We start from the raw sequence: 16,071 nt of genomic DNA, 5'->3' as shown, positions 1-16,071 counted from the left end.
AAGGAGGATAGTAGTGATGTTATATAGAGGTATGGGGCAGGTGAGGTATATAAGGAGGATAGTAGTGAGGTTATATAGAGGTATGGGGCAGGAGAGGTATATAAGGATAGTAGTGAGGTTATATAGAGGTATGAGGCAGGAGAGGTATATAAGGAGGATAGTAGTGAGGTTATATAGAGGTATGAGGCAGGAGAGGTATATAAGGAGGATAGTAGTGAGGTTATATAGAGGTATGAGGAAGGTGAGGTATATAAGGAGGATAGTAGTGAGGTTATATAGAGGTATGAGGCAGGAGAGGTATATAAGGAGGATAGTAGTGAGGTTATATAGAGGTATGGGGCAGGAGAGGTATATAAGGAGGATAGTAGTGAGGTTATATAGAGGTATGAGGCAGGTGAGGTATATAAGGAGGATAGTAGTGAGGTTATATAGAGTTATGGGGCAGGAGAGGTATATAAGGAGGATAGTAGTGAGGTTATATAGAGGTATGGGGCAGGAGAGGTATATAAGAAGGATAGTAGTGAGGTTATATAGAGGTATGAGGCAGGTGAGGTATATAAGGAGGATAGTAGTGAGGTTATATAGAGGTATGAGGCAGGAGAGGTATATAAGGAGGATAGTAGTGAGGTTATATAGAGGTATGAGGCAGGAGAGGTATATAAGGATAGTAGTGAGGTTATATAGAGGTATGAGGCAGGAGAGGTATATAAGGAGGATAGTAGTGAGGTTATATAGAGGTATGAGGCAGGAGAGGTATATAAGGAGGATAGTAGTGAGGTTATATAGAGGTATGAGGCAGGAGAGGTATATAAGGAGGATAGTAGTGAGGTTATATAGAGGTATGAGGCAGGTGAGGTATATAAGGAGGATAGTAGTGAGGTTATATAGAGGTATGGGGCAGGAGAGGTATATAAGGAGGATAGTAGTGAGGTTATATAGAGGTATGAGGCAGGAGAGGTATATAAGGATAGTAGTGAGGTTATATAGAGGTATGAGGCAGGTGAGGTGTATAAGGAGGATAGTAGTGAGGTTATATAGAGGTATGAGGCAGGAGAGGTATATAAGGAGGATAGTAGTGAGGTTATATAGAGGTATGGGGCAGGTGAGGTATATAAGGAGGATAGTAGTGAGGTTATATAGAGGTATGGGGCAGGAGAGGTATATAAGGAGGATAGTAGTGAGATTATATAGAGGTATGGGGCAGGAGAGGTATATAAGGAGGATAGTAGTGAGGTTATATAGAGGTATGAGGCAGGAGAGGTATATAAGGAGGATAGTAGTGAGGTTATATAGAGGTATGAGGCAGGAGAGGTATATAAGGATAGTAGTGAGGTTATATAGAGGTATGAGGCAGGAGAGGTATATAAGGAGGATAGTAGTGAGGTTATATAGAGGTATGAGGCAGGAGAGGTATATAAGGAGGATAGTAGTGAGGTTATATAGAGGTATGAGGCAGGAGAGGTATATAAGGAGGATAGTAGTGAGGTTATATAGAGGTATGGGGCAGGAGAGGTATATAAGGAGGATAGTAGTGAGGTTATATAGAGGTATGAGGCAGGAGAGGTATATAAGGATAGTAGTGAGGTCACCTGGGGTATGAGGCAGGTGAGGTATATAAGGAGGATAGTAGTGAGGTTATATAGAGGTATGGGGCAGGTGAGGTATATAAGGAGGATAGTAGTGAGGTTATATAGAGGTATGGGGCAGGTGAGGTATATAAGGATAGTAGTGAGGTTATATAGAGGTATGGGGCAGGTGAGGTATATAAGGAGGATAGTAGTGAGGTTATATAGAGGTATGAGGCAGGTGAGTTATATAAGGAGGATAGTAGTGAGGTCACCTGGGGGTATGAGGCAGGTAAGTCCTATGCAGGTTGCTGTTATGATTAGGGACCACCCCTGACATCTCTTGCGCCCGATGCGGTCCAACAGTAGGTAGACGCCAACCTTCGCTGGAATCTCTATGGCGCCAAAGATGAAGTGGGTGAGATATGGGCTGAGGCTGAACCCAGTGACATGGAAGCTGATGCCATAATAACTGAAGGCGACACCAAACCTGTGGGGACATAAAAGGTAAGATCAGGGGCCACAGCACAGCAAGGGCCCTCCACAGTGAGGACCGGTCATGTGATACGGACTGAACCAATCACCTAAAAAGGGACAAAGAATCTCACAGATGACACCAAAAGGACTATGCAGATGTGAGTGTATGACTACACAATTCTCTGTATGATCATAGAGATGAGTGCAGGGAGGGGATAGAGAGGACTGTGCAGATGTGAGTGTATGACTACACAATTCTCTGTATGATCATAGAGATGAGTGCAGGGAGGGGATAGAGAGGACTGTGCAGATGTGAGTGTATGACTACACAATTCTCTGTATGATCATAGAGATGAGTGCAGGGAGGGGATAGAGAGGACTGTGCAGATGTGAGTGTATGATCATAGAGATGAATGCAGGGAGGGGATAGAGAGGACTGTGCAGATGTGAGTGTATAATCATAGAGATGAGTGCAGGGAGGGGATAGAGAGGACTGTGCAGATGTGAGTGTATGACTACACAATTCTCTGTATGATCATAGAGATGAGTGCAGGGAGGGGATAGAGAGGACTGTGCAGATGTGAGTGTATGACTACACAATTCTCTGTATGATCATAGAGATGAGTGCAGGGAGGGGATAGAGAGGACTGTGCAGATGTGAGTGTATGATCATAGAGATGAATGCAGGGAGGGGATAGAGAGGACTGTGCAGATGTGAGTGTATAATCATAGAGATGAGTGCAGGGAGGGGATAGAGAGGACTGTGCAGATGTGAGTGTATGACTACACAATTCTCTGTATGATCATAGAGATGAGTGCAGGGAGGGGATAGAGAGGACTGTGCAGATGTGAGTGTATGACTACACAATTCTCTGTATGATCATAGAGATGAGTGCAGGGAGGGGATAGAGAGGACTGTGCAGATGTGAGTGTATGACTACACAGTACTCTGTATGATCATAGAGATGAGTGCAGGGAGGGAATAGAGAGGACTGTGCAGATGTGAGTGTATGACTACACAATTCTCTGTATGATCATAGAGATGAGTGCAGGGAGGGGATAGAGAGGACTGTGCAGATGTGAGTGTATGATCATAGAGATGAATGCAGGGAGGGGATAGAGAGGACTGTGCAGATGTGAGTGTATAATCATAGAGATGAGTGCAGGGAGGGGATAGAGAGGACTGTGCAGATGTGAGTGTGTGATCATAGAGATGAGTGCAGGGAGGGGATAGAGAGGACTGTGCAGATGTGAGTGTATGACTACACAATTCTCTGTATGATCATAGAGATGAGTGCAGGGAGGTGATAGAGAGGACTGTGCAGATGTGAGTGTATGATCATAGAGATGAATGCAGGGAGGGGATAGAGAGGACTGTGCAGATGTGAGTGTATGACTACCCAATTCTCTGTATGATCATAGAGATGAGTGCAGGGAGGGGATAGAGAGGACTGTGCAGATGTGAGTGTATGACTACACAGTACTCTGTATGATCATAGAGATGAGTGCAGGGAGGGAATAGAGAGGACTGTGCAGATGTGAGTGTATGACTACACAGTACTCTGTATGATCATAGAGATGAGTGCAGGGAGGGGATAGAGAGGACTGTGCAGATGTGAGTGTATGATCATAGAGATGAATGCAGGGAGGGGATAGAGAGGACTGTGCAGATGTGAGTGTATAATCATAGAGATGAGTGCAGGGAGGGGATAGAGAGGACTGTGCAGATGTGAGTGTATGACTACACAATTCTCTGTATGATCATAGAGATGAGTGCAGGGAGGGGATAGAGAGGACTGTGCAGATGTGAGTGTATGATCATAGAGATGAATGCAGGGAGGGGATAGAGAGGACTGTGCAGATGTGAGTGTATGACTACACAATTCTCTGTATGATCATAGAGATGAGTGCAGGGAGGGGATAGAGAGGACTGTGCAGATGTGAGTGTATGACTACACAATTCTCTGTATGATCATAGAGATGAGTGCAGGGAGGGGATAGAGAGGACTGTGCAGATGTGAGTGTATGATCATAGAGATGAATGCAGGGAGGGGATAGAGAGGACTGTGCAGATGTGAGTGTATGACTACACAATTCTCTGTATGATCATAGAGATGAGTGCAGAGAGGGGATAGAGAGGACTGTGCAGATGTGAGTGTATGACTACACAATTCTCTGTATGATCATAGAGATGAGTGCAGGGAGGGGATAGAGAGGACTGTGCAGATGTGAGTGTATGATCATAGAGATGAATGCAGGGAGGGGATAGAGAGGACTGTGCAGATGTGAGTGTATGATCATAGAGATTAGTGCAGGGAGGGGATAGAGAGGACTGTGCAGATGTGAGTGTATGACTACACAGTACTCTGTATGATCATAGAGATGAATGCAGGGAGGGAATAGAGAGGACTGTGCAGATGTGAGTGTATGACTACACAATTCTCTGTATGATCATAGAGATGAGTGCTGGGAGGGGGTAGAGAGGACTGTGCAGCTGTAACTGTATGACCACACAGTTCTCTCTATGATCATAGAGATGAGTGCAGGGAGGGGATAGAGAGGACTGTGCAGCTGTAACTGTATGATCATAGAAATAAGTGCAGGGAGGGGATAGAGAGGACTGTGCAGCTGTAACTGTATGACCACACAGTTCTCTCTATGATCATAGAAATGAGTGCAGGGAGGGGATAGAGAGGACTGTGCAGCTGTAACTATAGTTCCCCCAATGATCATAGAGATGAGTGCAGGGAGGAGATAGAGAGGACTGTGCAGCTGTAACTATAGTTCCCCCAATGATCATAGAGATGAGTGCAGGGAGGGGATAGAGAGGACTGTGCAGCTGTAACTATAGTTCCCCCTATGATCATAGAGATGAGTGCAGGGAGGGAATACAGAGGACTGTGCAGCTGTAACTATAGTTCCCCCAATGATCATAGAGATGAGTACAGGGAGGGGATAGAGAGGACTGTGCAGCTGTAACTGTGATCATAGATATGAGTGCAGGGAGGGGATAGAGAGGACTGTGCAGCTGCAACTGTATCACCACACAGTTCTCTCTATGATCATAGAGATGAGTGCAGGGAGGGGATAGAGAGGACTGTGCAGCTGTAACTATAGTTCCCCCAATGATCATAGAGATGAGTGCAGGGAGAGAATAGAGAGGACGGTGCAGCTGTAACTATAGTTCCCCCTATGATCATAGAGATGAGTGCAGGGAGGGAATACAGAGGACTGTGCAGCTGTAACTATAGTTCCCCCAATGATCATAGAGATGAGTACAGGAAGGGGATAGAGGACTGTGCAGCTGTAACTGTATGATCATAGAGATGAGTACAGGGAGGGGATAGAGAGGACTGTGCAGCTGTAACTGTATGATCATAGAGATGAGTGCAGGGAGGGGATAGAGAGGACTGTGCAGCTGTAACTGTATGATCATAGAGATGAGTGCAGGGAGGGGATAGAGAGGACTGTGCAGCTGTAACTGTATGATCATAGAGATGAGTGCAGGGAGAGAATAGAGAGGACTGTGCAGCTGTAACTGTATGATCAGAGAGATGAGTGCAGGGAGGGAATACAGAGGACTGTGCAGCTGTAACTATAGTTCCCCCAATGATCATAGAGATGAGTACAGGAAGGGGATAGAGGACTGTGCAGCTGTAACTGTATGATCATAGAGATGAGTACAGGGAGGGGATAGAGAGGACTGTGCAGCTGTAACTGTATGATCATAGAGATGAGTGCAGGGAGGGGATAGAGAGGACTGTGCAGCTGTAACTGTATGATCATAGAGATGAGTGCAGGGAGGGGATAGAGAGGACTGTGCAGCTGTAACTGTATGATCATAGAGATGAGTGCAGGGAGAGAATAGAGAGGACTGTGCAGCTGTAACTGTATGATCAGAGAGATGAGTGCAGGGAGGGAATACAGAGGACTGTGCAGCTGTAACTATAGTTCCCCCAATGATCATAGAGATGAGTACAGGAAGGGGATAGAGGACTGTACAGCTGTAACTGTATGATCATAGAGATGAGTACAGGGAGGGGATAGAGAGGACTGTGCAGCTGTAACTGTATGATCATAGAGATGAGTGCAGGGAGGGGATAGAGAGGACTGTGCAGCTGTAACTGTATGATCATAGAGATGAGTGCAGGGAGGGGATAGAGAGGACTGTGCAGCTGTAACTGTATGATCATAGAGATGAGTGCAGGGAGGGGATAGAGAGGACTGTGCAGCTGTAACTGTATGATCATAGAGATGAGTGCAGGGAGGGGATAGAGAGGACTGTGCAGCTGTAACTGTATGATCATAGAGATGAGTGCAGGGAGGGGATAGAGAGGACTGTGCAGCTGTAACTGTATGATCATAGAGATGAGTGCAGGGAGAGAATAGAGAGGACTGTGCAGCTGTAACTGTATGATCAGAGAGATGAGTGCAGGGAGGGAATACAGAGGACTGTGCAGCTGTAACTATAGTTCCCCCAATGATCATAGAGATGAGTACAGGAAGGGGATAGAGGACTGTACAGCTGTAACTGTATGATCATAGAGATGAGTACAGGGAGGGGATAGAGAGGACTGTGCAGCTGTAACTGTATGATCATAGAGATGAGTGCAGGGAGGGGATAGAGAGGACTGTGCAGCTGTAACTGTATGATCATAGAGATGAGTGCAGGGAGGGGATAGAGAGGACTGTGCAGCTGTAACTGTATGATCATAGAGATGAGTGCAGGGAGGGGATAGAGAGGACTGTGCAGCTGTAACTGTATGATCATAGAGATGAGTGCAGGGAGAGAATAGAGAGGACTGTGCAGCTGTAACTGTATGATCAGAGAGATGAGTGCAGGGAGGGAATACAGAGGACTGTGCAGCTGTAACTATAGTTCCCCCAATGATCATAGAGATGAGTACAGGAAGGGGATAGAGGACTGTACAGCTGTAACTGTATGATCATAGAGATGAGTACAGGGAGGGGATAGAGAGGACTGTGCAGCTGTAACTGTATGATCAGAGCAGAGAGATGAGTGCAGGGAGGGGATAGAGAGGACTGTGCAGCTGTAACTGTATGACCCGGTTGACATGTTTACCACAGATTTGGTCTTTAGAAGATCCGAACATTCTGGTACCCAGGGTATCAATGGGTGTCGGCCCAGGGATGACCCCTTGACCCCACATTGTCCTTCTATAAGGAGGAGGTCACAGCCAGCGATGAGTGAGATATCAGTCCCGGGGGGAAGATTGGGGGGAGATCTCATAAATAGTAAACAGTTGTATAAGGTGCAGAGTGAGGGGTGTCCTACCACATGACCCCCAGACATGCAGTGTTCTTCCTCAGCTGCCGGGTCCGAACCAGATCCCAGAAATTATATTTTCTGCTCTCCACAGAGACCGTCTTCTGCAGGACCTGCGGAATAGATAAACATGATGAAGGTCCTGCACCCCAACGTCTGCCCCATACTGTACATAATACCCCAACGTCTGTCCCATACTGTACATAATACCCCAACATCTGTCCCATACTGTACATAATACCCCAACGTCTGCCCCATACTGTACATAATACCCCAACATCTGTCCCATACTGTACATAATACCCCAACATCTGCCCCATACTGTACATAATACCCCATCATCTGCCCTAAACTGTACATAATACCCCAACATCTGCCCCATACTGTACATAATACCCCAACATCTGTCCTAAACTGTACATAATACCCCAACATCTGCCCTAAACTGTACATAATACCCCATCATCTGCCCCATACTGTACATAATACCCCAACATCTGTCCCATACTGTACATAATACCCCAACATCTGCCCAAAACTGTACATAATACCCCAACATCTGCCCCATACTGTACATAATACCCCATCTGCCCCATACTGTACATAATACCCCAACATCTTCCCTATACTGTACATAATACCCCAACATCTGCCCCATACTGTACATAATACCCCAACATCTGCCCCATACTGTACATAATACCCCAACATCTGCCCCATACTGTACATAATACCCCAACATCTGCCCTAAACTGTACATAATACCCCAACATCTTCCCTATACTGTACATAATACCTCAACATCTGCCCTAAACTGTACATAATACCCCGACATCTTCCCTATACTGTACATAATACCCCGACATCTGCCCCATACTGTACATAATACCCCAACATCTGCCCCAAACTGTACATAATACCCCAACATCTGCCCCATACTGTACATAATACCCCAACATCTGCACCATACTGTACATAATACCCCAGCATCTGCCCCATACTGTACATAATACCCCAACATCTGCCCCATACTGTACATAATACCCCAACATCTGCCCCATACTGTACATAATACCCCAACATCTGCCCCATACTGTACATAATACCCCAACATCTGCCCCATACTGTACATAATACCCCAACATCTGCCCCATACTGTACATAATACCCCATCATCTGCCCCATACTGTACATAATACCCCATCATCTGCCCCATACTGTACATAATACCCCATCATCTGCCCCATACTGTACATAATACCCCAACATCTGCCCCATACTGTACATAATACCCCAACATCTGCCCCATACTGTACATAATACCCCAACATCTGCCCCATACTGTACATAATACCCCAACATCTGCCCTAAACTGTACATAATACCCCAACATCTTCCCTATACTGTACATAATACCCCGACATCTGCCCCATACTGTACATAATACCCCAACATCTGCCCCAAACTGTACATAATACCCCAACATCTGCCCCATACTGTACATAATACCCCAACATCTGCACCATACTGTACATAATACCCCAGCATCTGCCCCATACTGTACATAATACCCCAACATCTGCCCCATACTGTACATAATACCCCAACATCTGCCCCATACTGTACATAATACCCCAACATCTGCCCCATACTGTACATAATACCCCAACATCTGCCCCATACTGTACATAATACCCCAACATCTGCCCCATACTGTACATAATACCCCATCATCTGCCCCATACTGTACATAATACCCCATCATCTGCCCCATACTGTACATAATACCCCATCATCTGCCCCATACTGTACATAATACCCCAACATCTGCCCCATACTGTACATAATACCCCAACATCTGCCCCATACTGTACATAATACCCCAACATCTGCCCCATACTGTACATAATACCCCAACATCTGCCCCATACTGTACATAATACCCCATCATCTGCCCCATACTGTACATAATACCCCAACATCTGCCCCATACTGTACATAATACCCCAACATCTGCCCCATACTGTACATAATACCCCATCATCTGCCCCATACTGTACATAATACCCCAACATCTGCCCCATACTGTACATAATACCCCAACATCTGCCCCATACTGTACATAATACCCCAACATCTGTCCCATACTGTACATAATACCTCAACATCTGCCCCATACTGTACATAATACCCCAACATCTGCCCCATACTGTACATAATACCCCAACATCTGCCCCATACTGTACATAATACCCCAACATCTGCCCTAAACTGTACATAATACCCCAACATCTGTCCCATACTGTACATAATGCCCCAACATCTGCCCTATACTGTGCTTAATACCCCAACATCTGCCCCATACTGAACATAATACCCCAACATCTGCCCCATACTGTACATAATACCCCAACACATTTATGGAGGGTACATGACAGTGGTTGGGGTTCAGAGCTGGGCGCTATTATAGTGACATGGTCGGTATGGAGGGTACACCACAGTGGTTTGGGTTCAGAGCTGGGCCCCATTATAGTGACATGGTCGGTATGGAGGGTATACCACAGTGGTTGGGGTTCAGAGCTGGGCGCTATTATAGTGACATGGTCGGTATGGAGGGTATACCACAGTGGTTGGGGTTCAGGGCTGGGCCCCATTATAGTGACATGGTCTGTATGGAGGGCACACCACAGTGGTTTGGGTTCAGAGCTGGGCCCCATTATAGTGACATGGTCGGTATGGAGGGTATACCACAGTGGTTGGGGTTCAGAGCTGGGCGCTATTATAGTGACATGGTCGGTATGGAGGGTATACCACAGTGGTTGGGGTTCAGGGCTGGGCCCCATTATAGTGACATGGTCGGTATGGAGGGTACACCACAGTGGTTGGGGTTCAGGGCTGGGCCCCATTATAGTGACATGGTCGGTATGGAGGGTACACCACAGTGGTTGGGGTTCAGGGCTGGGCCCCATTATAGTGACATGGTCGGTATGGAGGGTACACCACAGTGGTTGGGGTTCAGGGTTGGGCCCCATTATAGTGACATGGTCGGTATGGAGGGTACACCACAGTGGTTGGGGTTCAGGGCTGGGCCCCATTATAGTGACATGGTCTGTATGGAGGGCACACCACAGTGGTTGGGGTTCAGGGTTGGGCCCCATTACAGTGACATGGTCTGTGTGGAGGGTACATCACAGTGGTTGGGGTTCAGGGCTTGGCCCTATTATAGTGACATGGTCTGTATGGAGGGTACACCACAGTGGTTGGGGTTCAGGGTTGGGCCCCATTACAGTGACATGGTCTGTGTGGAGGGTACACCACAGTGGTTGGGGTTCAGAGCTGGGCCCCATTACAGTGACATGGTCTGTGTGGAGGGTACACCACAGTGGTTGGGGTTCAGGGTTGGGCCCCATTACAGTGACATGGTCTGTGTGGAGGGTACACCACACTGGTTGGGGTTCAGGGTTGGGCCCCATTACAGTGACATGGTCTGTATGGAGGGTATACCACAGTGGTTGGGGTTCAGGGCTGGGCCCCATTATAGTGACATGATCTGTATGGAGGGTACACCACAGTGGTTGGGGTTCAGGGCTGGGCCCCATTATAGTGACATGGTCGGTATGGAGGGTACACCACAGTGGTTGGGGTTCAGGGCTGGGCCCCGTTATAGTGAGATGGCCGGTATGGAGGGTATACCACAGTGGTTGGGGTGCAGGGCTGGGCCCTATTACAGTGACATGGTCTGTGTGGAGGGTACACCACAGTAGTTGGGGTTCAGGGCTGGGCCCTATTACAGTGACATGGTCTGTATGGAGGGTACACCACAGTGGTTTGGGTTCAGGGCTGGGCCCTATTACAGTGACATGGTCTGTATGGAGGGTACACCACAGTAGTTGGGGGGCAGGGATGGGCCCTATTACAGTGACATGGTCTGTGTGGAGGGTACACCACAGTAGTTGGGGTTCAGGGCTGGGCCCTATTATAGTGACATGGTCTGTATGGAGGGTACACCACAGTAGTAGGGGTTCAGGGCTGGGCCCCGTTATATTGAGATGGCCAGTATGGAGGGTACACCACAGTGGTTGGGGTCATTACCTCTGGAGAAATCTTCTGGATGAACCCCGGCCGCCCGTTCAGCTCGGCACACTTGGACAGGTACCTGTGGGCCGCGGTGCAGTCTTGTTTGGTGAGGAGCCAGCGAGCGGACTCGGGGACCCACCTATGTAGAACACAATGTGCTGTGAGGGGGGTACATAGTACAGGGGTCCACAACCACTGCTACCACTCCCATCATGCCCTGGAGTCTGGAGTTGACCTGCAGGTTATGACATGGAGTGGGTGTCCATTGGTTGGAGGAGGCTACCATAAAGAAGCTTCAGCTCACTCAATAGGACCCCCCGGCCCCCCCGCAGAGAAATGATCATTCACCATAAAGACACACTCACCACCAGGTGGCAATAGCGAGTAGACACGGTGAGGTGGTGGCCAGCAGGAGCCAGCGCCAGTCCCTAATGAAGTAAGCTAACAAGGCGAGGACCATGTACCCGGCCGTCCAGGACAGACTACTGATGGTGCCGCAGAAGGTGCGATGAGAGACGTCCGTCCACTCCAGGGCTGAGGGAGACATCAAGTCCGGTTACTACAGGAGGGTCACCCCCCCCCCCCCTGACATGAGCGGTACCGGGGGGCTCCCATATGGGGGACATGTTACATGGCAGGATATGTAGAAGGTCCTAGAATCCTTAGGGTTCCCCGTTTCTTTTACCCTATGACGAACATTTCTGAGGTGAGTGATCTGCCCCACAGCCCAAGTGATGACAATATACAGGGTCTAATGTAGAAAAATATGGCACTCTCCTAATATGTTGGTGCACAAGTAGGGTCCCAAACCATCAATCATAAGTAGAAAAACTTGGCACTCAAACAGGAGTAGAATAATGATAGTATTTTATTAGACAATCATCAGATTCTGACGTTTCGGTCCAATCCCTGAGTTCCGCACACGTGACTATGAAAAAGAACCCAAGGGTACGTCTACGCCCCACCATTTTCCACGATAATAAGCAATATTGTGAGATTTTTGAGAAAATCCTGAATAAGTGCTCTTTGGACATTATCACTTTGACAGTAGAATTCCTACAGACAGAAATAACTACTACACAAGAGAAAATTGCTAATATTGAAACCCAACTCAAAGACGGTTTGAATCTTGAAGAACTAAACTCCTTAAAAGAGAAAGTCAACAACATACTATCCACTCATCGTAAAGAATCAGAAGAAAAAACGAGATGAGTTTGTCCGAGACGCTGAGGACTACATACATAATAGAGTATACAAATGGCAAGAATCTTCTCCATATCAGCAAGGATACTATGGAAATCGTGTCATCTCACAGGACTCAATGTCTTCCGGTTCGGAAGGGGGATACTACAACAGATTCCAGGGCCCTTTTTTAGGACAAAGGAGACCCCGCTGAAAAAAACGAGGAGGGGGGGCCTGAACCGTCGAAAGAGATCCGATCCAAACCCGATCCCAGGTAAGGAGAGCACAGCCACACCCACACTGGTAGTAACATCTCATCCAGAAGTCTGAAATTCAAGTATTACAAAAGGGTCTTTCCTTCTGCCCTACTCACCATTATGATTTATTTCAGCTTGACTTGGACCTTCAAAAGTTCTATCGTAACATTAGACTCAAGGCATTTTTTGATACCAACTCCTTTCCTATTAATACAAGAGATACTCACCCTATTGATCTCGAAAAACTGGGATTAAAAACCCCTAGCAAGTTTAATCCCCCGAGGGGATCACCCCCAATAGAAACTTTTATCAACCTAGTCACAATAGATGTATCCCGCCTTAGAACTGACACTGAGAAAGGACTTCTCCATTATCCGCATAACCTCAGCACGTCTGACAGACAGGCTATTCAATCGTTGAGACAAGATAAGACCATTATTATTAAACCAGCTGATAAAGGTGGAGCTATAGTTATTCAGAACAAGACTGACTACATACAAGAAATACAAAGACAACTAACGGACACCGCAGTGTACAGAATTTTAGATAGGGATCCCACTAAACTAATAACTGAAAAAATGACACAAACCTTAGATCACTTTCTGGAAGCAGGTACAATTGACATCAAATCTTGCAATTTCCTGATCAAACAAAATCCTAATACTCCAGTTCTTTATACTCTCCCAAAAATCCATAAAAACCTCCATAAGCCACCAGGCCGACCCATTGTAGCTTCAACTGAATCCATAACTTCTCCTTTATCTACTTGTCTTGAAAAAATTCTCACTCCTCTGATCAAACATATTCCTTCTTTCCTACTTGACACCGGACAGTTTCTAAAACTTATTAGGGACATCGGATCAGTAAATCCTGACACATTGCTGGTTACCTTTGATGTAAATTCACCATACATCTCTATCCAACATGACAAGGGCCTACATGCAGTTTCCACATTACTCCAAAAATCTGACATGGACGTACCTACCATTGTGTTACACAATAATTTTTTTCTGTTTCAGGACACTTTTTATTTACAGACACAGGGTACTGCTATGGGATCCAATGTGGCCCCCCCATATGCAAATGCGTACATGGCATATTTTGAGGAACGATTCATATATACCAATGATCTGTTTTGCCAACATGCAAAAATCTGGAATTGTTACATCGATGACGTATTTTGCATATGAGAGGGGCCCTTGGATTTCCTTTCCAGTTTTCATCACCATATCAATCACATTTGGCCAGAACTTCAATTTACGATTCATCATAACACACATTCCATCAGTTTTCTTGACACTCTAGTGCAGGTAGACTGTAGAGGCAGACTGAGTACAGATTTATATACCAAACCTACGGACCGTAACCATCTACTCCACTTCACCAGCTGTCACCCTAAGTCTACTCTTACCTCTTTACCCATATCCCAATTCCAACGAGTAAGACGGATTGTAACGGACGAGGACATAAGACAAACACATCTTAATGAAATGAAAAACAAGTTTGTTCATAGGGGCTTCCCAGAACAGGTCCTAAAGAAATGCCTAGAACCACGTGTACCAAGGAATAAATATTCCAATGAAAGACGTATACCATTCGTACACACTTACCATCCTTTCGCTTACCGCATACATGGGATTATACGCAAACATTGGGCTTTACTTAATTCAGCACATCCTAACGTACCTGAATTTTAGCAACCATTTATGCCCTGTTTTAAATGACCAACCAACATCTGTGACCAGCTAGTTAGAGCAGACATAGGTAGCAGCCTACAACAGAGACAACTTACTTTTAGTACTCCAAAGAATGGTACCTTTCCTTGCCTCCATTGTACCCAATGTAATAGTATCACCAAAGGTGACAAGGTGTATCACCCTCTGACTGGCAAATCATATCCCATTAAGGGATACCATACCTGCAACTCCTCCTACGTGGTCTATTTGATCAAGTGCCCATGCGGTCTCGCATATTTGGGCGAAACCACCCAACATGTGCGAGACCGCATTTCACAACACAAATCTACAATCCGTAGAAAAAATGACCTGCTACCAATTCCTAACCATTTTATGAAAGCAAACCATACGATAGCGCAACTAAGATTTCAGGTCCTTGAGCACATACCCAGACAAAGACGGGGTGGCAACAAAATCAAAACTTTAAAAGCACGTGAGGCCTTTTGGATCCATACACTCCCGACCCTGGAACCTCGGGGCCTTAACCGGGAATATGATATCATGCAGTTTTGAGTTTATATGCAGTTATATTGTCCATATTTCTAATTTAAAAAAAATTCTCATTTTCTAGGCATCGTAGATATCCTGATTTGCTGTGGAGGTATTATATCAACACGTTTATCCTTTCCTTATATATTTATTCTGATTATTTTCTTATTTCTCTTTCTGCTCTCTTCTCTAGTTTCTGCTATTTATCCCATACACCCGACCTCTAATTTCTCTATTGCTTTGTTTTGATTTCTTTACCCTTCTATGTTTCCTGACATTTTACAGGAATTCTTTTGTTACCACATTTTTTCATATTTTCTCAGGAATTCTCTTGTGACAACATTCTTCCATGCATTCCACGCCCCATTTCTAACCCTATCTACATAGACAACTATGGGTGGAACGCATATTGCGTTCCACGCCTCATGTCCAGTTCCACTCACATAGAAAACACAGGGTGGAACGCATATGCATTCCACGCCTTACTTCCAGTCCCACACATCGTCACTCCGATCTATTTTCTCTATAGAACATTATTTTCCACATTCCTTTCTCCTCTCACCCTTATTTTCACTCCGATCTATTTCTTTATCTTTACTACCTTGCAACTATCCTAGAATGTCCCCTTCCGAATGTCGAGGCATACTGAAGGGGGACTCCCGCACCTCCGGCCGGGACCCTGTTAAGCCGGAACCACACTAGCCTTCCAGGTACCTGCTAGCAGTTGTACACTGCGCTTCATATATCCACTCTCCCGGCTGGAAGCCGTTTCTTTATTACTGCACACCCCCGCAGCAATCTGTAAGTATGCCCTTTTGTTATGTTATATTATACTGCAATATAGACCATAATACACGCTTTTGTGACATTGTGTCTTCCTTACATTTATGATCACCTATTTTGTGGCTGTTGCTCTCCTAGCCTTATGTGCAACTACTCCAATGATTTGCTAAGTGAGACTTTCTTTTGTCTTTGTTACGATACTTACATTCCCTTGTTTC

At 46.0% G+C, this 16,071-nt stretch overlaps 1 protein-coding gene across 1 annotated transcript in view; it reads right to left on the bottom strand.

The window, feature by feature from the left end:
- LOC130302061 (solute carrier family 22 member 7-like) overlaps nt 1–16,071 on the bottom strand; it is a 232,898-nt gene that overhangs the window by 131,905 nt on the left and 84,922 nt on the right. Inside the window, exons 4-7 of the mRNA XM_056551674.1 lie at nt 11,772–11,940; nt 11,422–11,545; nt 7,339–7,442; nt 1,841–2,055 (exon numbers count right to left, since the gene is read on the bottom strand). Of these exons, the coding sequence (XP_056407649.1) occupies nt 1,841–2,055; nt 7,339–7,442; nt 11,422–11,545; nt 11,772–11,940 (612 nt within the window). The remainder of the gene's footprint in view (nt 1–1,840; nt 2,056–7,338; nt 7,443–11,421; nt 11,546–11,771; nt 11,941–16,071) is intronic.

Source organism: Hyla sarda, unplaced genomic scaffold, assembly GCF_029499605.1.
Source record: "Hyla sarda isolate aHylSar1 unplaced genomic scaffold, aHylSar1.hap1 scaffold_115, whole genome shotgun sequence".
Taxonomy (NCBI): domain Eukaryota; kingdom Metazoa; phylum Chordata; class Amphibia; order Anura; family Hylidae; genus Hyla; species Hyla sarda.
This window is presented reverse-complemented; position numbering and strand designations above follow the sequence as displayed.